General features: G+C 46.5%; 1 protein-coding gene across 1 annotated transcript; it reads left to right on the forward strand.

The window, feature by feature from the left end:
* The first annotated feature begins 348 nt into the window (after positions 1-348).
* Positions 349-23811, forward strand: LOC144583185 (collagen alpha-1(XXI) chain-like). Its single transcript, XM_078376519.1, has 3 exons — positions 349-3594; positions 18587-18727; positions 23443-23811. The coding sequence occupies exons 2-3, from the start codon at positions 18649-18651 to the stop codon at positions 23625-23627; spliced, it is 264 nt and encodes an 87-aa protein (XP_078232645.1). The 5' UTR covers positions 349-3594; positions 18587-18648; the 3' UTR covers positions 23628-23811.
* Positions 23812-24010: the final 199 nt, after the last annotated feature.

Genomic DNA, 24010 nt, shown 5'->3' on the forward strand with positions numbered 1-24010 from the left:
CTTCCTTCCCTTCCTTCTTTCCTTCCTTCCTTCCTTTCCTTCTTTCCTTCCCTTCCTTCCTTCCTTCCCTTCCTTCCTCCTTCCTTCCTTCCTTCCTTCCTTCCTTCCTTCCACCATTATTAGCTCCCTTCCTTCCTTCCTTCCTTCCCTTCCTCCTTCCTTCCCTTCCTTCCTTCCTTCCTTCCTTCCTTCCTTCACTTCCTTCCTCCATCCCTTCCTTCCTTCCCTTCCTTCCTTCCTTCCTTCCTTCCACCCATTATTAGCTCCTTCCTTCCTTCCTTCCTTCCTTCCGTTCCTTCCTTCCTTCCTTCCTTCCTTTCCTTCCTTCCTTCCTTCCTTCCTTCCTTCCTTCCACCCATTATTAGCTCCTTCCTTCTTCCTTCCTTCCTTCCTTCCTTCCTTCCTTCCTTCCTTCCTTCCTTCCTTCCTTCCTTCCTTCCTTCCTTCCTTCCCATTTGCAGAGAAGTTCTGCCCCTCCTTGCTTAGATAGATAGATGGATAAGAACATGGATTAGATAGATAGATAGATAGATAGATAGATAGATAGATAGATAGATAGATAGATAGATAGATAGATAGATAGATAGATAGATGGATGGATGGATGGATGGATGGATGATGGATGGATGGATAGATGGATAGATGGATAGATGGATAGATATTCCTACATGAGTGTAGCCTTACACCACTAGCAAACAAAACTGGCTTTTCTTTCTTCTTTCTTTCTTCTTTCTTTCTTTCTTTCTTTCTTTCTTTCTTTCTTTCTTTCTTTCTTTCTTTCTTTCTTTCTTTCTTTCTTTCTTTCTTTCTTTCTTTCTTTCTCTCGAACTCTGTCTTTGGCTGAATCCCAGTTTTGTTCAAAGGAGCGCCAACGTCTCTCTCTCTCTCTCTGACTTGGTGACAACTTTCCTTTGAATGCTTTTGCTGGCTGACCCCCTTCCACCTTCTCTACATTGCTTTTTCTCAATGGCCTTCAGAAGAGATGGCTGATGGGGATCGCTCTCTCCCGGGTTGCAACATGCGCCCCTTGGAAGCCGACCAAGAATGTTTCAGCTCTGCTTATTTTCACATCTCCTCCGTCTTCAGTTTTCCTTTGACAGTCACCCTTTGACAAGTTTGGGTTTAAAGCTTCTTCTTCTTTTTTCCGCCCTTCCTTCTCAGGAGAGTGATGGGGAGGGGAGGGGGGGAGGGCAGCAGCAAGGCGAATCAGGCTTTCGTTAAATAAATAATTAAATAAACAACATTGCCTTGTGGGTGTTTCAGGAAAGGGGCCTGACTTTGGAAACTTGACGCATTTGGACTACAGGGCCTAGCGTCCCCAAGTCAATGCAGTCAATGGCCGTGCTATCTGAAAGTTATGGGAGCTGGAGTCCACACAAGTAACTTTTCTACGCTCTGCCCGTTCTCTTCATAGGCCACGTGCTCCAAGCACATTGCTCTCTGAAATTTCAGCAAAGGTCTTCAAATGTGGGTTCAGATTTCAGAAGACTCCGGGCCAGGTTGACATCCTTCCTCGCCACCGTCATCCAAACGCTCCCCTTTCCCTCTGGCCACATGTTCCCGTGGCCACCTGAAAAGTAAAGGCCAGAGCTTTGGACAAGTTCCTTTTTTTGGACTTTGGGGAACCAGAATCTGGAAAAAGGAACTTTTCCAAAGAATTCTTGCAGTCTTTAAAAAAGGAACTTTCCCCAGGGAATTCTGAGAACTGAAGTCAGTTCTCATGGGGAAAGAGAGCATTTTCAAAGATTTCTGAAAGATGAACTTTTTAAAAATATATTTATTTATGTATGTATTTATTTAAAATAGTTTGACTCTGCTTTTCTCCTTAAAAGGACCCAAGGCGGTTTCCATCATTAAAAGATAATATAGAAGTGAACTAGTACTTAAAAAGATCAAACAAGTACCATACTAAAAAAGCAGAAGCAACACTGAAACACACTGAAAGCAGTAAAAGGACAACGACCCCTTTTTTTTTTTAAATTCCACTCAGGCAGCCAGTCAGTCACCCAGGGGAAGGTTGCCGGAAGACAAAGGTCTTCTTCACCTGCTTGCAGAAGGACAGCAAAGATGGGGCCAGTCTGGCCTCCAGTGGGAGGGAGTTCCACTGTTTGGGAGCCGCCACCGAGAAGGCCCCTCTCCTTTGCGTCCCCAGAAAACACATGTCTCCCGAGTGCTAATCTGATTAACTAATCCACTACAGCACACCGACTCGTACTTAATGCCTGCATAAATAACCAAGAATAATTGTGGCCAATACATCACACACTCGGGGGGGGGGGGGGAGAGAAGACTGTGGTTGCTTCTGTGTCCCCGAGTCTGCTTTTGTTGTTTAGTTGTTCAGTTGTGTCCGACTCTTTGTGACCCCATGGACCAGAGCACGCCAGGCCCTCCTGTCTTCCACTGCCTCCCGGAGTTGGGTCAAAGTCATTTTGGTCGCTTTGATGACCCTGTCCACCCATCTCGTCCTCTGTCGTCTCTTTCTCCTCTTGCCTTCACATTTTCCTAACATCAGGGTCTTTTCCAGGGAGTCTTCTCTTCTCATGAGATGGCCAAAGTGTTGGAGCCTCAGCTTCAGGATCTGTCCTTCCACTGAGTCTGCTACTCAAGTGCAAACCGTGGATGGACCACCTTCAAGGTCTCTCGGCCAAGTGACCCTCTGGCCCTCGGTCATTAAACCAACACAAGATAAGGGATCTCTTCCAACGGAGGATGCCTTCAGAAACAGGACCAATCTCTGCAAAAGAGTGCCCGTGGCCACCCTCGTGATGGAATCAGGTTAGGGCCCTATCTGGAATAAAATAAAACCAAATTTAAAAATCTGAATTTTCTGACCTTTGGCTCAGAAGAAGCATCTCTCGGCAGCTGCAAAAGACATTGCTGCTTCTTTTTTTTGGGGGGGGGGGTCTTACTGGTGCCTGCTTGGCTCCTGCCTTTGTAACTGAAAAAAATGAGGCCATAAATCCCGGTGCCCCCTCCTTACACGAGGGGGGCACCTTCTTTCACCAGGACATAGAGAAATACCATATGGGTTCTGCTGTTCCTTCCCTTCCTGCCTCTTCCTCCCTGCCCCTAAGGTGTTCACGTCGAGAAATTCCTAACCTGAGTTCTTATAGATTTTTTTTTAGATTTTTTTTTTTTTGCCCATAAGGTAAAGGGGGCCCTTCTTCCCCTCGTCCTCCCTCCTTCCCACATTCCTCCTTTCAAGCTTCACAGAGAGAAACGGGACCCCCTGCAAAAAGCCAGCCTGACGGATTTCATTCGTCCCGGGGAATAAAAGAATGAACGCTGAGCGTGGCTCAAAACAGTCCCTCCTCCTTCCCCCGGCTGGGCCACTTTTCTGAACTTTCCTTTTGTAAATCTTTCTGCTGTAAATTCTGGAACTGAAGCCGGAGAGGTCTGGCAGCGATTCCCCGAGGAACAGTTTCGTGGGCCTCCTCTGGAAGATTTCGGTTCGGTTCGGTTTTAAATTAAAAGGACATTATCTCTCATGGTGATAGAGTCGGGAGCTGTGACCTTAAAGACGGACGAAGCATCTGCAGAAGTTCCTGTACAATTCCAGCGTTATCCTTTTATATCCACGCCAGCCTGAGGCAGGTAAGTGGTGCTCATCTCACCTTTAGCCACACGCTTTTGGAGACTGTATCATTCCCAGAATCCTCCAGTCCGCTGGCCGAGAGATTCTGTGACCTATAGTCTGGAAAAGTGGCCTTTCCGAGCTGTTTTCTGTACAAATTCTTGGTCTCTCAGAGATAAGAACCATGAAATCACAACACCCTGGGGGGCACAATCTGGCCAATTTTAAGGCACTCCTTCTTCCAATAAATTTCGAAAGAATGGTGCTTGGGGTTTCTGTATCTCCTGGGAGAGCACAGAGATTCAACCCGTGGAACCTTCAGACACTGGAAGCCGCTCCCATCATGCTTAAGTAAGCCTGTGCCTCAGAAGTGGGATTAAAACCGCAGGCGAACAGCACATGTCGGCAGACGTCTACGTGGACAGAAAATCCATGCAATTCAGTGGTCCTTCTTTCCCAGGTAAATGAGCCGGGCTGCAGCCGAAAAATATACAACTTTGGCTGGATTGGGTTTTAAAAGAGTGTATCGGGCCATTCGAGGTCCAGTATCTTCCCCAATGTAAATATATAAGGACGACATGTTTCCCCCCAAAAAACATTTTGTCTGTATTTCTTTCTATTTATTTGTTTTGATGGCCATCATAGTCATCATCGGCGTCAAGTCAGTTCTGATGGATGGCAAACATTTTCAGGGTTTTCCGGGTAGAGAGGGTCTACTCAGAAGTGGGGGGCCGTTCCTTTCTTCTGGGGGATATCTCGGAACTGTGCAGCTTGCCCAAAGTTGCCCATGCTGGCCCTTCTCCCGGGGGGGGGGCACCGGGGGGGTGGAATTGAACTCTCAACCTTTGGATCCATAGCCAGGGACCTCAACCCCTGAACTCTGCAGACAGCCCATTTATTTCAAAGGGATGGAAATCTATAGTGTGTGTATACCAAACCTCCTACACCTGGTACTCTCTTAAGTGTAGTGGATTGCAGTACATCCCCTGCTCGTGTACTATCACGCCCAAACACATCTGGAGGACGCCGTGTCCAGGAAGTGGCTGGAAAGATTCTGGGTCTTGTAGTCCACGACCGTCCTTAATTTCTCCAAGGCCTGGTTTCAAACCAGCTCCCAACGGTCGCCCATTTTCAGAAGCTTCCACTGGACACGGAAGGGGCTTCCCGAGGTTCAGAAGGTCAATCTGTGCCTATTCATACCAGCTTGGCCAGTCCAGAACCCTCTTAACAGATGCTAGCGGCAATGTTGTGACCCCCTGCTTGCTTCTGTCCTTGGAGGAAAACAGAGAGGGTGGAAGTGCCCGCCTCTCAAAGTTGCCTTCTGGTGGGCACCGGCTGCAGCGGTAAACAAACGCAGCGTGCAACACAATCAAATCTTGTGCGATGCTTAATGATGAGTGAGCTTGTTCCTGTTCTTTGGGGGGGGGGGTCGTAATAGAGCTGGCCTTGTTATTGGGCAGAGTGAGGTGGAGACCTCAGACTGCAAGTTCTGGATGACATGACTACATAGCAACTTGCTACTTATTTACTGTGCTATCATCATCATCGTCATCGTCATCGTTTTTAATGTAGACCAACTCACTTCTGACTCATGGTGACCCAACGAATTAGTGACCTCCATAAAGTCCTGTCATTAAAGTCATGGCTTCCTCTATTGAGTCAATCCCTCTCATGCTTGTTCTTCCTCTTCTCCTACTGCTTTCCTTCCCCCCCCCCCCCCCCATTATCATTGCCTTTTCCATCAACGCTTTTCTTCTCACGCGTTCTCTTCCCAGTTTAGCCAATTTTGCTTCTAGCCAGAGTTCAGGCTCCATTTGATCTACGATCCATCCAGTTGAGTTTCTGTTGGATCACGGGAGGTGTAGAGCTGTCCTCCAAAACCACGTTGAATGGACCGGTTTTTTTTTAAAAAAAACTGACATGCTAACATACTGTATTTCGTGCTGCGTGTCCCTTGTTTCCGGTGGGTTGTGATGGTGGATGGGGCCCACGGGTCCCTCTGCTCCAGGCCTTGTGCTGTATTGAAAAGCATGCTGGGATGGCATAGTCAAAGAAATCAAAGAAATTTGGACTTGTAAAGGAGACTTGGACGGTCCAGTTGTTTGTAGATTTGGTAGAGAGAGCTTTGGGGGGGGGGACATTGCCAGGGACCTGACTCTCTTGTACCCGTCTTTCACAATCTCTACTCAGGCAAGGTGGGGTCCTTTAATTAGGGAGCTGTTTTTCCGTCACGATCCCAGGGGCAAATCCCTGCCCCATAACTACAAAATGCAGCTCCTCAATTACCTTATTTTACTTCTCTCTGAGGTTTCCTCAGAAGAAGGTGGGGTTCAATCCAGAAAAAACCTAGTCTAAAGACATCCTTCTTAGTCTTAAAGATGTTGCCGGATCTGTGCATGTTTGGGCTGTTACAGGCTAACACGAGTAAAAGCTAAAGGGTTCCCCTTGACATTTTAGTCCAGTCGAGTCTGACTCTAGGGCGCGGTGCTCATCCCCATTTCCAAGCTGTAGAGCCAGCATTTGTCCGTAGACAGTTTCCGTGGTCACGTGGCCAGTGCGACGTAGATTCAGAATGCCGTGACCTTCCCACTGTGGTGGTACCTATTTATCTGCTCGCATTTTTACATGCTTTCAAGCTGCTAGGTTGGCAGGAGCTGGGATGAGCGATGGAAGCTCACTCCGTTACGACTGCTGGTCTTCCAACCTTGCAGCCCAGAGGCTTCTGCGGTTTAACCCATAGCGCCACCGCGTCCACTTCAATACAAGTACCTTCCTTTTAAAAGAAAAACGGTCTCAGCTACAGTCCTGCTGGTGGTTGTGTACATTTTGCAGAACTTGACGTTGAAAAAGACCACACAACGTTTCAGTTGTGCGAGTGGGCTTGTGGCCAAACAGGCACTTAGGCAACAACATCCCACAACATCCCAGCCGCTTGTTCATTAACTGTAATTAGCCAGAGCAAGTGTATGCCACTCCGGGAGGATTGTGGCTGCTGTTGTTATTGTTGTCACATTCCAATGCTACAGTTCTTTCAATCAACTCAAGAGGGTTTTATTGCAGAGTTTTGAATGTCTGGTTCAGTTCTTCTAGTTCCACAGCAGAAGGGCAGGGATTCACAGAGCTGAATAGCTTCAAGCTCCCAGATTAGCCCACCCCCTTTATTCTCATCCTCTGGCACTTACAGTTTCAATTCGTCCCCCCAAAGCTCAGAAAGGTCCTTAACAGCCAACCTGCTGCAGGCAGCATGCGACGTTGCTAAAACACGGACAGGTTTCTCCGTGTATCTCTCGGGAATAGCCAAGCGGGGGAATGTGTGCAAACACACACACACATCCATCTGGATGCTGTCTTGTGTGCTTCAAGGCACTGTTGCCAACTTTTTCCCACCTTTGTTCCCCCTCCCCCAAAAAATGCTGCCCCTCCTAGTCTCTCCCCCTGGATTCCAGCTGTTGAGCTTGGAGAACTGCCAAAAGTTCTCCCTTGCCAAACCAAAAGTCTTTGCGGAATGATAGAGATACCGAACGGACCCATCTGTGCAACTGCCGCTTCGAGAGCTTGCTTGCTATCCTGTTGAGTGGGAATCCGGGTTGAACAGAACCTTTTCTGGATGTCTTGGGTCAGAAACGGATGCAGAAATGTAGGAGCTTAGTTTCCTTGCTGTTAATGAGATTGGGGGTGGGATTCAGGAATACACAGGAATAAGACATAAGACATAAGACATAAGACATAAGAAATTTATTTGTCATTGCGCTCACAAGTGGGTGCAACGAAATGAGGTGCTCTTCCCCAAGGTAAAACTGGACAACACTACAAAAAAAAGTTATAGGAAAACCTTTTTTTTAAAAAAAGAACCCCATGGCATAGTGGTTATACTGCAGTACTGCGGCCAAGCCTCTGCTCCCGACCTGAGTTTGATCCGGACAGATTCAGGGAGCCGGCTCAAGGTTGTCTCAGTCGTCCATCCTTCTAAAGTCGGTAAAATAATTCCCCAGTTCGCTGGGGGGGGGGGGAAGGGAGGGAGGATAAGTGTTCTTTGCACAATTATGTTGTAATCGCCCAGAGAGTGCTTTTGTATTAAAATAGAAGCAACAACAATAACTTGCGGCACAATGTGTTTTAGGGGTTCCGGGGGGGGGGCAAGGTACCCACACCTTTGTTGTTGCATTGGCAGAGCATAAAGTTCTGGATGCGGTAATCTGAAGTACACTGAATAATCATCCCCATCGTAGAACTGCAGGGTTGGAAGGGGCCCTCTGGATCACAGAGTCCAGCCTCTGTCAAGGCGCCCCACAGGGGGGGGGGACCAAACTCTCAAGTGCCACCTAAACCCCTGAGCGATCCAGCTGTGGGGAGGGTGGCGAAAGAGGGGGAACGGGGAGACCTCCCTCCCTGAAGGCCAGGGTGCGAATTACAGATCACCAAAGCTGAAGGGGAGGGCGAAAGTTCAAGAGTCTGTTACATGCCTTTGTCAGGAAGAGGTCCCATCTGTGTACTTGAAGCCCCCTATGGAAGCAACGGGAGCTAATTTGCAAACTACAGGAGGTGAGGAAAAAAAACCTTTTTTTGGTTGCACACAGTCAGCCCCTGAGGAATCTGCTTTTCCAGTGGCACTCAGCCAGTTTTCACACCCTCTAATTATCCATCCATCCATCCATCCATCCATCATCAGCTCCTTCCTCCCTCCCTCCCTCCCTCCCTTCCATCCATCCATCCATCCATCCATCCATCCATCCATCCATCCATCCATCCATCCATCCATCCATCCATCCATCCATCCATCCATCCATCCATCCATCCATCCATTCAATCATTGGCTACGTTTATTTTTACGATTCTCTCTCTCTTCCCATGGGCTGTCCTCTTCCATTCCTTTTATCCTTACCAGACCCACATATGGTTGGCGAGGCTTGAGAGATAGTGGCCGCCCCAGCTCAAAAAAAAAAAAAAAAAAAAAAAAAAAAAGGATTTCATATCTCAGAGGAGACTCGAACCAAACTCCCCCAGGTCCCCCTTTTCCCCAACTCTCTTACTGCGACACTGCTGCTGAACTATGGAGGCAAAAATCTTGAAACAGAGGCTGTCCCACTCGGAACCCATCACGAGAAAGCAGGATTCTCTGGGAAAGTCAAGAATGCTGGGAAAGAGGGAAGGCAGCAGGAAAAGAGGAAGACCCAATACGAGATGGACGGACTCCCTAAAGGAACCACAAGGCTGGAGTCTGCGTGAGCTGAGCGGGGCTGTTGAGGACAGGGCCTTTTGGAGATGCCTCATTCCTGGGGTCATGATAAGTCAGGGGCAACTTGATGACTGTCTGTCTGTCTGTCTGTCTCTGCCTGTCTGGTTGATCTCACCTTCTTGCAAGAAGCACCAGGAATACATTTTCGTTTGTGAGTTGGCGTTGAATCCGCCGGGCTCCATCGAAATGTTCATCGGACTCCTCTTTCCTCAGAGCCACCTTTTGGGGTGCCATTTGGCAGCTGATTGTTAACGATCCCCGAGCCAATAAAAGTTATCCACCGCCACCCCCCACGCTCCCCGAGAAGTGAATGGATGGATGGGAAAAAAGAAAAGAAAAACAGATTCGTTGGCAGGTCTTGGCTTGGTGCCTACCGAGAATCCCCGAGGTGGGGCCAGAGACACAGGAGCACAAAAACGTTTTCCACCGGCAGCCTCTCCATCTTCTTTTATGGATCAGACCCTAGAAAAGGTTCACACACCCTTTCCCTCCGCCCCTTCCAGCTTGTAAAGTTTCCTAGGCACTTTAATCCTCCCGAGAGCGCTGGATTTATAGGGGGTTTTTTTTGGGGGGGGGGGGAGGAAATCCTTATCTTTCTCAAAGCCTGTTCAGGGCAGACCCTGGGAAGGAATAGAGTGGAAAATGGAGGAAAGATAACATAGGAGCATAAGAACTTTGGATGAATCGGACCTAGCATGGAGGCAGTGAGGGGAAGTGGGTGGAGCGTGATCCTAGAACAAGCCAGATCTGGTTCAAATCCTCACTGAGCCATGGAATAGATTGCATGAGCCCAGAAAATGCACACATTCTCTTTTAGCCTGGTCTACCTCGAAGGGTTGTCAGCACCTTGGGAAAAGGCAGGTTATTATTTTTATTATTCTTGCTGTTGTTCTGGTTTTTATGACAACCCCCCAAGGGGGAATCATCAAAATTATCAGTCTCTAAAACTTTAATTTATAGGCTGATAATTTTGATGATTCTTGCTAGCCATCATTCCGGTCCTTTTCCCCCATTTATTAGATGATTGTTATTGTATTTGCGTATACAGTAGGACCCTGTATCCGCAGGATCAGTATCTGCTGATTCACTTATCCACAGTATTAGTAAAAATATTAAAAGAAAAATCCTAGAAATACATATTTCTAAAGGTGATGTTATCAGAACTGGCCACTAGAGGGAGGCAGAGACCATGCTTTGTATAGCATTCACTATTAAAACAGTATTTACTATAATCTGGAAAAAAATTCTTAAAAAATAGTTCCCCATCCCTGTTTTTTCTGAGGAAAAAGGAATTTTTCAGAAATTTTACATCTCAGAGAGAGAGAGAGAGAGAGAGAGAGAGAGAGAGAGATGGTATTCCTGCTTGATGGGCGTTCTAGTAAAAAAAAATCGGTTTTCCCTGCCAAGCTCTGTTTAAAGTCGGTAGGAAACAAAATTTCTCTAGTGTATGTAACTTGCATGAAAAATGGCTCAAACCATGCATTCTACCATGAGGCTGTTTGATACCAGCATTCAGAGGTATACTGCCTTCAAAGGTGGAAGTTCCACATAAGCCATATAGCCAAGAATATTCAACACTCCTGTTTACACACACAGGTCTAATTTTCCTTTAAATCCAGGTAAGCTAGGCCGTGAGGTCGTGATTTGATTGCAGAGCTGGAAATACAGGTTCAGTTACTTTTCAGGAAACTACAGTTCCCAGAATTCCTCACCCAGCATAGCGGGAGCCCAGTGTGCTTGAGGGATAATGGGAAGGGTAGTCCCCCCTAAGTTCTCTTAAGGACTTCCTTAAGAGTCCATTAAGCAAGAGATGTCACTAAAGCTAACTGGTCAACGTCACCATATCTGGTGGAGGGGAGTTCCGCAGGTTTATTATTCCTTGTTTGAAGTAGTATCCCTTTGATCACCAGTGCCAAACCACGGTCGTTAGGTTATAGGACAAGTGGTCGCTTTTTTGAATATGGGAAGCAGCCCTACACATAGCTATGTACAGTCGGGAGATGGTATCTGTGGGGAAATACATAGTTCCAAGCCCCTGCAGGTGGATGCTGAAAACAGTGGAAGTATCGAATGTATGGTCCCTGGCTGCCTGTAATGGCCAGTTCAGGTCAATGCACTCTAGAAATCCATATAAATAGGTATCTCGGGGTGTGTGTATTTAATATTTTCACCCAGTGGATAAATGAATCAGTGGATACTGATCCCGCAGATAGAGGGATCCTACTGTATTGTTAAACCTTCTGGAACACAGCACAACCTATGAAAGGCAACTTAATAGTGTTGTCCTGACCTTTGGAGAGGTCATGGAGACGATCACATTGCTTCTATTAGCTTCTTTCCCAGAGAGAAGAGCATTCTTTTGTATTCTTCCCATACGTCTGTCTTGCTAGGTCTGAGGTCTTCCAGGCGAGAGATCATACACAGCATGAGCAGAGGCTAAGTTCTGCCTTTGAGGGCCAGCCCTACCGTTGGAAAGAGTCAGGCAGTGACCTCAGGTAGCCTACACTGGAGGAGATGGTGGTGTGCCAGCCAGCCTGATGCCCCATAAGCTAGCCTGCTCTCCCCAGATGGAGAACACTATCCAGTGGACGCTGGCGGCCCCAGTGCCGTTGGGAGGGGTGAATCTGCTTGGGGTTTTACTCCAAACTTTACATACACTGGCCCCAGAACGGAGGTTCAGCTCCCAGCGAGCTATGGCACCTAAGATGGAAGCTGTCTTATCTTCTACTTCAAGGAGCAGAAGATCTCGACCTAGCCAAATGACCGAAGCGCCTCCAGGAATCAGTTGCTTTACAGCGAAAGTGGTCTTGGTCCTCCAACCCATCGTAGCAATCATCATTCATTTTCAAAACACCACTTTTTAAAAAACGACAACCCCCCAGAATCCTCCGAGCCAGCACGATGAAGGGTTTCTGTGGACAGTAGGCCAAAATATGAAATTCTCCAGACGCTGCTCCTTGGGGACCCTTGCGTTTCACCAGCGGTCCTCCGCCTTTTTTCTCCTGGGATGCGATCCTTTCGATCAGGTGAGAAATCAGTTTGAGGCAATTTGGCCACGAGAACATCCTCCTGTCAAGTTCTCCTGTCAACTTGAGTGACTAGAAATGCCATTTTAAAAATTGACCCTAGAGCCCCAGATCAAACAGGTAATATTACTAATTCTGTTCATATATACAGTGGGTGCCCCGCACCACGATGATGATTCCTTCCCCTGAAATCGCTGTAAAGCGAAAACATTGTCCAGCAAAAACAGTTTCCCCATTGGAATGCATTGAAATCCATTTAATGCATTCCAATGGGGAAATTACCCCGTCGTCCAGCGAAGCCATTTTCCGAGCGCCGATCAGCTGTTGAAATGGCTGCCCTTGTGAAGCATAGGTCTAGAAAACACAGGGCAGCCATTTCGCGGAGCCAGAAAACATCGTTGTCTTGCGAACAAACGGTTCGTGCAGCACGGACCTAATAAATGTCCAGTGAAAATCCTCCATAGGAAACATCGTTTTGCGATTGCTATAGCGATCTATCTATCTGTCTATCTGTCTATCTATCTATCTATCTATCTATCTATCTATCTATCTATCTATCTATCTATCTATCTATCTATCTATCTATCTATCTATCTATCTATCTATCTATCTATCTATCTATCTATCTGTCTGTCTGTCTGTCTGTCTGTCTGTCTATCTATCTATCTATCTATCTATCTATCTATCTATCTATCTATCTATCTATCTATCTATCTATCTATCTATCTATCTATCTATCTGTCTGTCTGTCTGTCTGTCTGTCTATCTATCTATCTATCTATCTATCTATCTATCTATCTATCTATCTATCTATCTATCTATCTATCTATCTGATATTTAAAATTAATGATATTACCTGCTTGATCTCTCTCTCTCTGTATACACACACACATATAACAGCTGTCAGCTTTTCTTTCTGCTTCGCTTTTTGCTTTTCTCCCCTGGGCGAAAAACTAACGTATCCTCCAGTTTGCAAAGGTGAACACCTGGTTTGCGAAGAAGACGGCTGCCTATCACAGCCTCTGCCTGAGTTTGCCCTTAGCAGGACTCAAAAACTTTACTTTTATGGGCTGTAGTTTTCAGAGTTGTAGCTGTGCTAATCTGTCCACACATTTCAGGAAGAAACCCAAACCAAAGTTAAAGCAAAAAAAGGACTAACTGTAAACAGCAACGTGATTAAAGGAATTAACAGAGGAACACCGTGTGGTCATATAGAGAATGATCAACTTTACTTTTGAGCCTTGTTCTGAAAAAGGTGGGTCTGGTAGTTGTGAAGGGAAATAACAGCAGATAACAGTATAATGACCTAAGAAACCTTGGCTGATATTTAATCCATTGATTTGGGTGTTCAGGATGTGCATATGTTTTATATACTCTCCATATGTATATATTTTATTTTAATTCTCCAAGGCCTCCAGTCAAGCTCTGGTGCATTGTACCTTTCACTGACAATTTTCTTAACCAACTTAGCATTCTATTTCAGTAAGAAATGATGACAATGACTATATCTGCAAGACATAGTTAACAACAGTCTGGCCCAGAAAATGATGACCAGAAACCAGGCCTTTTCAGTGGTCAATGCTCAGCTTTGGAACAATCACCTGTCCGAAATTCACCTTGCCCCTTCGCTGTGAACCTTCGAAAGATCATTAAAACATGGTTATTTAGATGGGCCATCCCAGATTCTAAAACATCCAGATATTAAAGTGCTCTTAATAATTAACATCCAACCTTTCACTATGCTTTTATTATGTTATTTCTTAATTTATTTTGTTTTAGTTGCACTTATATTTTGTTTGGTTGTTATAGATTATTTTTATTTTTTATGTTATTGCTTTTATTTACCAAGGGTGGCCTTGGTAGCCAGATGGGTGGTATAAAAAAAAATCAACTATACAATAAATACAATCTAACCTTTTGATTGTGGGGAGGGTTCCACTTAAGCTTCTTTATCCCTTCCTCATTTAAGGCTTTTTTTACAAAAATATTTTCTTTTTAAAAGAAAACAGTTTAAAAGCTGACTTCCTGGCCACCTTTTAAAAAGAAAAACATTTTAGAGCTTCATGGGGTATGAGAGTTGTTGGGAGATTTTGCAACCTCGCATGCTGCCCTTAGTAAGTTTGGCTGGGAGGGCCCTTTCTGGGCTGAGGTGACTGTCAATCTGTCCAGCACTAACCAATTGTTCCCTCCTGCCTCTGAATTTCGAGAGAGCCCCGCCTCTCTGCTCTGTATCTCTTTCCCTCTCTTTAGTCTATTGAAGTCTGTGTCTTGAAGGCAGCCATGCTTGTCTATTTGCTGTTTGATCTGTTTACTATGGTTAAGAAAATACAGTGGTGCCTCGCTAGACAGTTACCCTGTATGTCAGTTTTTTCGCTAGACATTGACTTTTTGCGATCACTATAGCGATTCGCAAAACAGTGATTCCTATGGGGGAATTTCGCTGGACAATGTTTGGTCCCTGCTTCGCAAACCGATTTTCGCTAGACGATTTTGACAGCTCCCTCCACGCTCGCAAAACGGGTGTTTTCGGGACCTAAGCTTCACTAGACAGCTATTTAAACAGCTGATTGGCGGTTCGCAAAGCGGCTTTCCTGTGGCCGATCTTCGCTAGACAACGATGATACTTCCCCATTGAAACGCATTAAACAGGTTTCAATGCATTCCAATAGCTTTTCGCTAGACAATGATTTCACTAAACAGCGATTTCAGTGGAACGGATTATCATCGTCTAGCGAGGCACCACTGTAGTTTTTTTTTCTCCTACTAATGTCTCAGAGTGAGTTATTGAGACTGTACGCGCCCATTAATGAGAAAAAGGGATGGACTACTCTGGGGGACTTGAAATTATTCTGCTCTGTGAATCCCAGCGCTTCTGTTGCACAGCTAGAGGAACTTAACCAAAAATTCCAAACTCTGAAATCAGAGTAGATACAGCTCTGCAAGGGTGGTTGTGTGTACAATCCTCAGGCCGTTGGAGATTGCCTACCATGGCCAAGAAAGGCTAAAGACCAGTTTTGGCACCCTGGGCTTCAGGTGAAGCTTGGGTCACATAAGATATATATGGGGGAGAGGGCAGAGGAACAGGCGAAAACCCCTGGATCTGATGGTGCAATGGTCATTTGGGGTTCAGACTGAACCTTCCTGTTTTGCTTTTCCTTCTGGCCAGGGAGGAGGGTCTGGAGATGAAACACATTGGAGAGAATAGGAGTTTTTGCGCTGTCCCTAAATAGTCACAGCCTCGTTCTCTTTGTTCCGAGACAGTTGAGGAGGTTTGAGGGAGAGTTTCTTAAATGCTCTACTTCTGATTTCATTAATCCATAGCTTTAAGGTAGGATATTAAAGCCACCGTATCCTACCGGATAAGGTCAGAGCCATAACATTCTATAGGGTGCTAGGGTGACTTTTACAGAACCCTGGGAAAACAAACGAAAATCTGTAAAAGATCGAGGACAGGGCTTTGATGCCATCTTAAAGCCCTCCCGTTGGTTGAAATGACTCAGATGGATTTTATTTTATTTTATGGTCACGCCAAGAAGGCCTTTCCTGTTCCCGTTTCATCAGCAGCTGATGGAAACCGAAACATTAAACGGCCTTGCCGCACCTTAAAGATTTATTGTGGCATAAACGTCAGGGAGTCAGGTTTCAGATATAGGAGGTGATCACCTTAAGTGGTTAGTAATCCTTACTCTGGTGTAGTACCCAGAGGAGGAGAAGGAAGAAGAAAGTTTGAGCCACTGGGAATGAAAAAGGATAAAACAATGGCCATGATATTGATGGTTTCGTCCCGGTGCTCTTCAGCAACTCCCCAAATAATATAAAATTCTCTAATATGAATACAAGATCGGCTTGGCCCAGATGGAATTCATTTCTAGCTGTTAAGGAGCCTGCACAAAAAAATATTGACAGACTAAATTAAGGGTGAGGAACATGTGGTTCCCGGAGAGGTGGTTGGATTCCAACTCCCATCCTGCTGGGAATCATAGCCTAAGAACATTTGGATCCCCAAACACCTTAAAAACTCATCTGGTGTGCACAACACCTTCAGGACACGATCCAGCCTATATGGGGACCGTTGGACTCAAGGAAATGGCACGCCACTGCTCTCCTTTCCACCAAGCCCCAAAGGACATGATTGCCCAACGATGTACTGGGCACTACTATGGTCTTCTAATGGGGAGTCCCTGTGCATTTTTCCTAAAGTTACACAACCAGCAATTTCCCCCTGCACTTGGTCTCATCGATGCAATGGACTCTGGAATGGACTGGACTGTTCGAAGAAGACCGTGATGAGTTTATGGCTCGCAGTCCTTATTTTGTTAACTATATCAGCAGTATAGCGCGATGTGGCCGTTGAGCGCCATTTCTCTCCCATTGCTCCACAGAATGGCATGGTTATTTTCATAAAGGCCTTACGGTTTCACACCATCTTGGCTGGTAACTCTGATGTTGGTGAGGAAGGGAATCCACTGACTCTGAGCTTTAAAGGAGGGAGCCAAAAGTGTGGACATTATTTTGGGGATAGGGTTCAGCACCTCGGAGAGTTCCCGTAAAGTTCATTTTAAACTCTAGTGGAGACTGACCACCTCCCATGGTATCCAAGTCACCGTCCTCCACTGGAGGCCCATCTTATGTGACTGCATATTGGACAGGATCTGTGATAGGATGGGGGTATTTAATTGCTTTTTCTATTGCCCCCCCCCAGGGTAGATAACTGGAGGAGGGCTTTCAGGAGAGACTTTTCAGTTCCAACACCTTCACAGGGGTATTTGGTGGGGACACAGGAGAGAGGGCCTTCTCTGTCTCTGCTCCCAGACTGTGGAACTCCCTGTCACTGGAGGCCTGGCTGCCTCCATCTTTCCTGTCCTTCCTCGATGACACTGTCCATCCTTCTCATCCTCTGTCGTCCCCTTCTCCTCCTGCCTTCACACTTTCCCAACATCAGGGTCTTTTCCAGGGAGTCTTCTCTTCTCATGAGATGGCCATAGTATTGGAGCCTCAGCTTCAGGATCTGTCCTTCCAGTGGGCACTCAGGGTTAATTTCCTTCAGAATGAATAGGTTTGTTTTCCTTGCAGTCCAGGGGACTCTCAAGAGCCTCCTCCAGCACCACAATTCAAAAGCATCAATTCTTTGGTGGTGAGCCTTCTTTATGGTCCAACTGTCACTTCCATACATCGCTACTGGAAAAACCATCACTTTGACTATGCGGACCTTTGTCGGCAAGGTGATGTCTCTGCTTTTTAAGATGCTGTCGAGGTTTGTCATTGCTTTCCTCCCAAGAAGCAGGCGTCTTTTAATTTCGTGGCTGCTGTCACCATCTGCAGTGATCATGGAGCCCAAGAATGTAATTGACTCTTTCTAGTATTTGTACATGTAATGCTTTTAGCTTTAAATATTGTCTTTTAAAGATGTAAGCAGTCTTGGGTCCTTTTTAAGACAAAAAGTGAGGTAAAAATATTTTAAATAAATTAAATTAAATGTCTTACCTTGATGCCTCATCTGTGGGTGTTCTGGATGAATCCAACTGGTTGGAACGGGGGCCCCAGCCCAATCTAGCTGATTTTTGTTTATTTTCAAATTGATTTCAAATTGATTCCTTCCCTTTTCAATAACAGACTTGAACCTAGGACAGGGTTCTGGAGAAAGGCCTATGAACTAGCGTGCGGAAAGAACAGGTTCCTAAGAGGTGGTGTTTGATGTCATGCAGAAGTTTTTATCCTCCCCATTAATACTCGGTACAGAATCTCCCCCTTCCTGGATTAGCAAATTAAGGCACCCATGTCAAATGCAAACAGAGGAAAGACTTACAGTAATCTCTCCTCGACTCAGCATTAAAGTGTAGAATTCAGGTGGAAAGAAGAGTGGGCACTTATTTGGAAAACCACAGGTGTGGAAAATGGGCTCCACTTGTTTTACCAACTGTATTCAAAGGGAGCAGATGGAAATGCTTGCCCATTCCGAGGGAGGCACCACCTTCACTCTGAACTGGCTTTATCCTCGGTGCTATTGCACAGGGATGCTCTTAGTTCTCTCAGCACCAAGGGAAGCCTAAAAGGTGCAGGGCCCTACTGGTGGGGTGGCTGCTTAATTCATTTGTGTGCAAAATGGGAGCTGGGGGAGAGCACAAATTAAATAGCCAAGGAAATTTAGAGGCAGACCATGTTGAACAGACAGACTAGGTAAAAGTAAAGGTTCCCCTTGACATTTTGTCTAGATATGTCTGACTCTAGGGCACGGTGTTCATCCCCGTCTCCAAGCTGTAGAGCCAGTGGTTTCTCCATAGACAGTTTCCGTAGTCACGTGGCCAGCACAGCTAGACACGGAACACCGTGACCTTCCCACTGAGGTGGTACCTATTTATCTACTCGCATTTTTACATGCTTTCAAACTGGTTGGCAGGAGCTGGGGCAAGCGACGGGGGCTCACTACATCACGTGGATTCGATCTTACGATGGCTGGTCTTCTGACCTTGCAGCACAGAGGCTTCTGTGGTTTATCCCGCAGCGCCACCACATCCCTTACTGGCAGACTACTGTTTCCCAATACTTCCAGTTACAAGTTCCAGTTATGGTAGTGAGCCTACTGGAAAAGTGGGTGAATGGGTGGGTCTAGGGAACCCCGAAACCGATTCCATGGGCATGTGATCCTTCTGTGCATGGTTCTCACTCTCTTTATTTACATATGAATACAGTATATTTTCCTTTCATTGAGGGATCTTCTAAATTTACGCGGCGCCTTCTCTTCTGTCCCAGAAAATTCATTTTCCAGGCTGTTCAACGATGCCTCTGTCCCAGGAGGAGTTTGCCATAGGAAGATGAAGGCGTCGTATGCCGAAATACTGCTCTTTCTAGCGGCTCTTCTGGCTCAGAATGAAACACTGGCTTCTCATGAAGGTAGGTGAGCAATCTACAGAGCCTGAGGAAAGCAGGCTCAGGGTTTTGAGAAGTATCGCCCAAAAATGTCACATTTCTAAGCTCTAGCAGCTGGAACCCTTCTGGGTGCCTCACAATATTATGACAGAGCACATCTGGGCTAACAGCTGCTCTGGACAGAGGCCCTCCTTCCCTCTCTTTCGTGCAGTGCTGACTGGCCATTCCCTTTTCAGAGGTGCCATGAATCCACTCCAGGTTTTCCAGTTACCCAAGTTACTGAAACTATTTTCAGAATAGGGCCAAAGCTGCTTTTTAGCCCCCGTGAAGCTCAGACAAAACCCTGGACTGGATCCACAGCACCTTCGGAACTGGATCCATCAGTAGTTGCCAGGGCTTGAAGTCAGAAGTGGAGCACTTAAGATGTTGTCCAAAGAGATGATATGTCCAAATGCTGAGCCAAACATGTCCAATCTGATTCTGTTACTATTGCAGAGTTTTGAATGTTTGGTTAAATTCCTCTAGCTATGCCGCAGAAGGGCAGGGTATGACAGAGCAGAATAGCTATGAGTTCCCCAATTTAATCCACCCCTTTTCTCATCAACTGATACTTACAGTCTCAGTGACCCACTCTGAGACCGAAGAAGGAGAAAGAATGAAAGGGTTCATTTACTTACAGTTGAACAGATCGAACAGCCAACTGACAAACCTGACGGCCTCGGCAACAGATTTCAACAGAATCGCAACTGCCAGCAGACAAAAGAGGAAGGAAGGAAGGAAGGAAGGAAGGAAGGAAGGAAGGAAGGAAGGAAGGAAGGAAGGAAGGAAGGAAGGAAGGAAGGAAGGAAGGAAGGAAGGAAGGAAGGAAGGAAGGAAGGAAGGAAGGAAGAAAGAAAGAAAGAAAGAAAGAAAGAAAGAAAAAAGGAAGGAAGGAAGGAAGGAAGGAAGGAAGGAAGGAAGGAAGGAAGGAAGGAAGGAAGGAAGGAAGGAAGGAAGGAAGGAGCTAGTGATGGGTGGAAGGAAGGAAGGAAGGAAGGAAGGAAGGAAGGAAGGAAGAAAGAAAGAAAGAAAGAAAGAAAGAAAGAAAGAAGGAAGGAAGGAAGGAAGGAAGGAAGGAAGGAAGGAAGGAAGGAAGAAGAAAGAAAGAAAGAAAGAAAGAAAGAAAGAAAGAAAGAAAGAAAGAAAGAAAGAAAGAAAGAAAGAAAGAAAGAAAGAAAGAAAGAAAGAAAGAAAGAAAGAAAGAAAGAAAGAAACACTGAGCAGTGAGGTGGGGCTCTCTTTGAATTCAGAGGCGGGGAGGAACCATTGGTTATGGCTGGATAGACTGAGAGTCGCCTCAGCCCAGCCACACCTACTAAAGGCAGCATGTGAGGTTGCAAAAACTCCAAGTAAGATCCTTTGAGCAGAAGATGGCAGGAAGCGAACCCAGCTTCCTCTATTTGTGACTCTACTTCTGAGTAAGGATTGAATGCCGCCCCTCGGAGAGGGTGGTGCTCACCTCAGAGGGAGCACAGTGAATTGCACATAATCCATGCTCCCTCCACAGCTTAAAATGGCCTTCTACCAATTCTCCAGAACTGGTCAGTCCCAAATGCCTGGCTTTGAACCTTCTCTCCCTTCGAAGGAGGCATCGTGGTGTGGTACCTGGGGCACAGGGGGTAGACCTCCCCAGATGCCTGGTTCACTAGGGATCCAGCCCCCCACAACGTTTAATTTTGCTTTATTGATTCAAAAGGCCAGGGGATATTCTAACTTCATTGTTGCCAAATGTCCCTTAAAAAAATAAATAAAACTAAAACAAAAGGGTAGCATACCTTTACTTCAAATTAAAACAACAGCAAAGAGGGTGCATCTTTAATTTTGCTAAAATTGATGAGATCTATAACTGGAGGAAAAGAAGGCAGGTTATGAGGCATAATGCAGCAAAACCCAGCGAATGTTCGCAGGTCAGACCAAACCCTAAATTTCAGGAAACCCGCGGAAGGGTTAAAAGAGACCCTTCAGCCCCCGCTACTGATTTTCCCCGCATTAAATTCCCGGCTGTCAATTAAGCCAAAATACTTGACTATAATGCCGTTTAATTCGGGGGCTGGGAATGGCGCCATAAATCAGTGCCTGTAAGTGTTCCTGGCAACTTTTTGATTTATGAAACGGAGTGTCGGGGAGGCGCAGGGCAATTCTGAAATAAAATCATATCCCCCTTATGATGAATATAGCTGTCTGGAGCCGGTATTTTGTTGCAGAAGGCTACCAGGCGGTGTGTGTGTGTGTGTGTGTGTGTTGATTTCATTGAAAAGGGGGAATGGTTTGAAGGGGGAATGCCTGAGCCCACCCATCTGTTAATCCCCCCCCAAAAGAGGCTATCTCCAAAATTAACCTGAGCAGCAAATTGCTTAATTTCCGTACCGAATCGGCAGTTGCAGAATTTGGAGCGTCCCCTTGGTGACGAAATCTGCCATTCATCTGAGGGGAAGGCCTGCCTCAGGCGGCATGCATTGGGTGCCGCCAAGGGGCGGCAAATGGTTGCTTAGTTTGCTATGATTATATTCTCACTGGCGGGAAAGGAGAGAAGCGTTTGGCCCTGGGAAGTCTAAAACGGATGGAGTACAACGCAACATGACTTGGGTGAGGCGGAAAAGAGTTTGCGTGTGGTTATGCCTCAGGCCGCAAAATGTCTTGGGTCAGCCCTGACATGACGTCGGCCATATGCTCACTTAAAGAGAAGGTGGCCGTTGGGCGGAGGTGCCAGCAGTGAGGGGCACAGAGGTAGAGCAAAGTTCCCATCATTTCATCAATGCCGAAATCCCATTCCGCTGACCGGATAGCTCAGGGGGTTGGAGCACGTGACTGGTCGGGCACTGGAATCCCAGGAGAAGAACCAGCCTGTGTAGCCTTGGGCAAGATTCATGGTGGTCCTAGAGCGCCACCTGGAGGACGTGATGGGAAACCTATGGTAACTTCTGAATCACGATGGGGGTATTCGTATACGAATATCCCCGCACAGGTGGTGTTAACAAGGGTCCAGCCCCATTGGGCCAGACGGTCCACTTGCTGATCCATCACGGCTGTGGAGGCTGCAATTCCACCAGTGGTTCTGCAATGCGCAATCTGCTCGCCACTCTTCCATCTTGCAGTGAGGCTTCCCCTCCCGCCTCCTGGCGGCAGTGGCGAGCGGATTGCACGCTGCGGAGCCATTGGTAGATCACGCCGGCCACGGCGAATCAGTGAGCGGACCATCCGGCCCTATGGGGCTGGACCTTCGTTAACGCCACCTGTGTGGGGATATTCAAATATGAATACCCCGCCTCTACTTCTGAATATATACCTATGATGACCCTGGAAGTTGGAATTGATTTGATGGTACAGAAGTGTTAATTAGTTTTAATAGGACGACTGGTTGAAGGGAAGCTTTAGCCCCTGCTACAGATTTGGTTTTTTTATTTTATTTCATTCAATAAAAAGAAAGTTTGCTCACTGGTGGGCTGGGGAGATGGTACAGCTTAGTATCACTACAGATTCCTTTCTAACGCCCTGCATGCATTCTTCGCCTTCCCCTCGGGAACAAGTAGGGTCGGTAAGATGCTATCAAATCGGTTGGATAGCTCATTGAGCCAGAGGTTGAGAACTAGAGATGGGCCTGAACTGCTGGTTCGGCAGTTCATGCCAGTTCGTTTGACAGCTGAATATGTGATTGGTTCTGCCCAGCCCCGCCTCCTCCAGTGGGCGCCCACTCATAGGCAACATCCTGGCTTCCCTGCCCCGCCCCCTCCGGGCACAGCCTCTGAGTGGGCGCCTGCTGGAGGAGGCGAGGCAGGGAAGCACCGAATACTGTACCTGTTCCACCAAAAGATGAACTGCCACGAACCGCTGGTTCAGCAATTCCTGCCCATCTCTCATTGGGAGTTCGATTCCGCCATGGCGCCCCCTGCAAGTAGAGTCTGCCCGTGTGGCCTTGGCAAGCTGCAATGTCTCAGAGGATCCCCAGGAGAAGAGATAGACAGCTATTATTGTCCATCAGGCTCATCCCTGTTCCTGGGTAAGGCAGAGGGAGACTTGAAACTTTAACACCCCCAAAGTTCCTTCTTGTTGGCCTTATGCAGGGAAAAAAAATCTCTTGTGCCGGGCACATTTAAAATGAGCAATCTTTTGAGAAAGAGAGACAGAATGAGATACCCTGCAAGCAGAAAACCAGCATGTCAAGGCGATGGACGAAGAAGACCGCTTCTGATAACAAGGACAACGAAGTGAAACTTTAGAGGAATGTCGTGTTCAGGAAATTAGGTTATTTTTTAAAAGTTAGAACTCATCTCCTTGTGTTATCTGCAAGGAATTAAATCTATTTTGAGAAGCCGCTCACAGTCGTCTTGCATGAGCTTGGAAAACATATTTTTTTGGACTAGAAAAGCTGGCTGGAGGTCCCAGTGTTTCCCCATTGCGTTGAGATAAACTCTCCCCTTCTCAAGAACGGAAATGGCTCATCCTTGATCAGCTGCTGATTGGAGATATGAGTTTCTCTCTGTTTGCGAAAAGAGGTGAAGTCAGGGAAAAAGCTGATCAGCTGGAGAGGGGAGCCATGATGGGTTATACACAACCTGTGGTCCAGATGTTCACCACATCTGCATTAGACCGCAGCTTGTGTGCCTCCCCAGGGGCACCTCGCTTGGCCACTGCAGGAAAAAAACATGTGGGACTGTTCTTATCTCCTTGTCAATGCGGTTTTCTTTCCTTCCCACCCCCAGCCTGCAGCAAGGCGGAGACGGCCGACGTTTTGTTCCTCATCGATGAGTCCGGGAGCGTTGGAGAGCGCGACTTCGAAAAGGTGAAAGACTTCATCTACAATGTCGTTCGAACATTTGAAAATGTCAAGACGGGGGAAACCAGCCTTCGTCTGGGTGTGGTGCTTTATGGAGATATGGCCAGGTGAGGAACCAGAGATGAGTTTCCTTCTGATCTCTTGACTGCTCTTGAAATTTGCTTTCCGGATCCGCTAAAAGTCTATCCCGAAGCCAGAGTCCTGCACTCCCGATGGGGCTTTTGAAGCTAAGCCGAGATTTCTTTGCTGGAGGCCTTTTTGTTCCTCAGAAGCAGAAATGGATTGAACCAGAAGCTGCTCCACGTGTAATATGTAATAATCCAGAGCTGGAAAGGACCCTATGGGTCATTCAGTCCAGCCCCAGTCAAAGAGGAACTGGGGGGAATTGAACACCCAACTTTCTGGCTCAAAAGCTAGATATTTAAACCACTGAGCTATTCCAGCAGTCAGTCTCATCAATTTCACAATTCCACTGTCATGAATGTGACCAGAAG

Source organism: Pogona vitticeps, chromosome 5 (genome assembly GCF_051106095.1).
Source record: "Pogona vitticeps strain Pit_001003342236 chromosome 5, PviZW2.1, whole genome shotgun sequence".
Taxonomy (NCBI): Eukaryota; Metazoa; Chordata; class Lepidosauria; order Squamata; family Agamidae; genus Pogona; species Pogona vitticeps.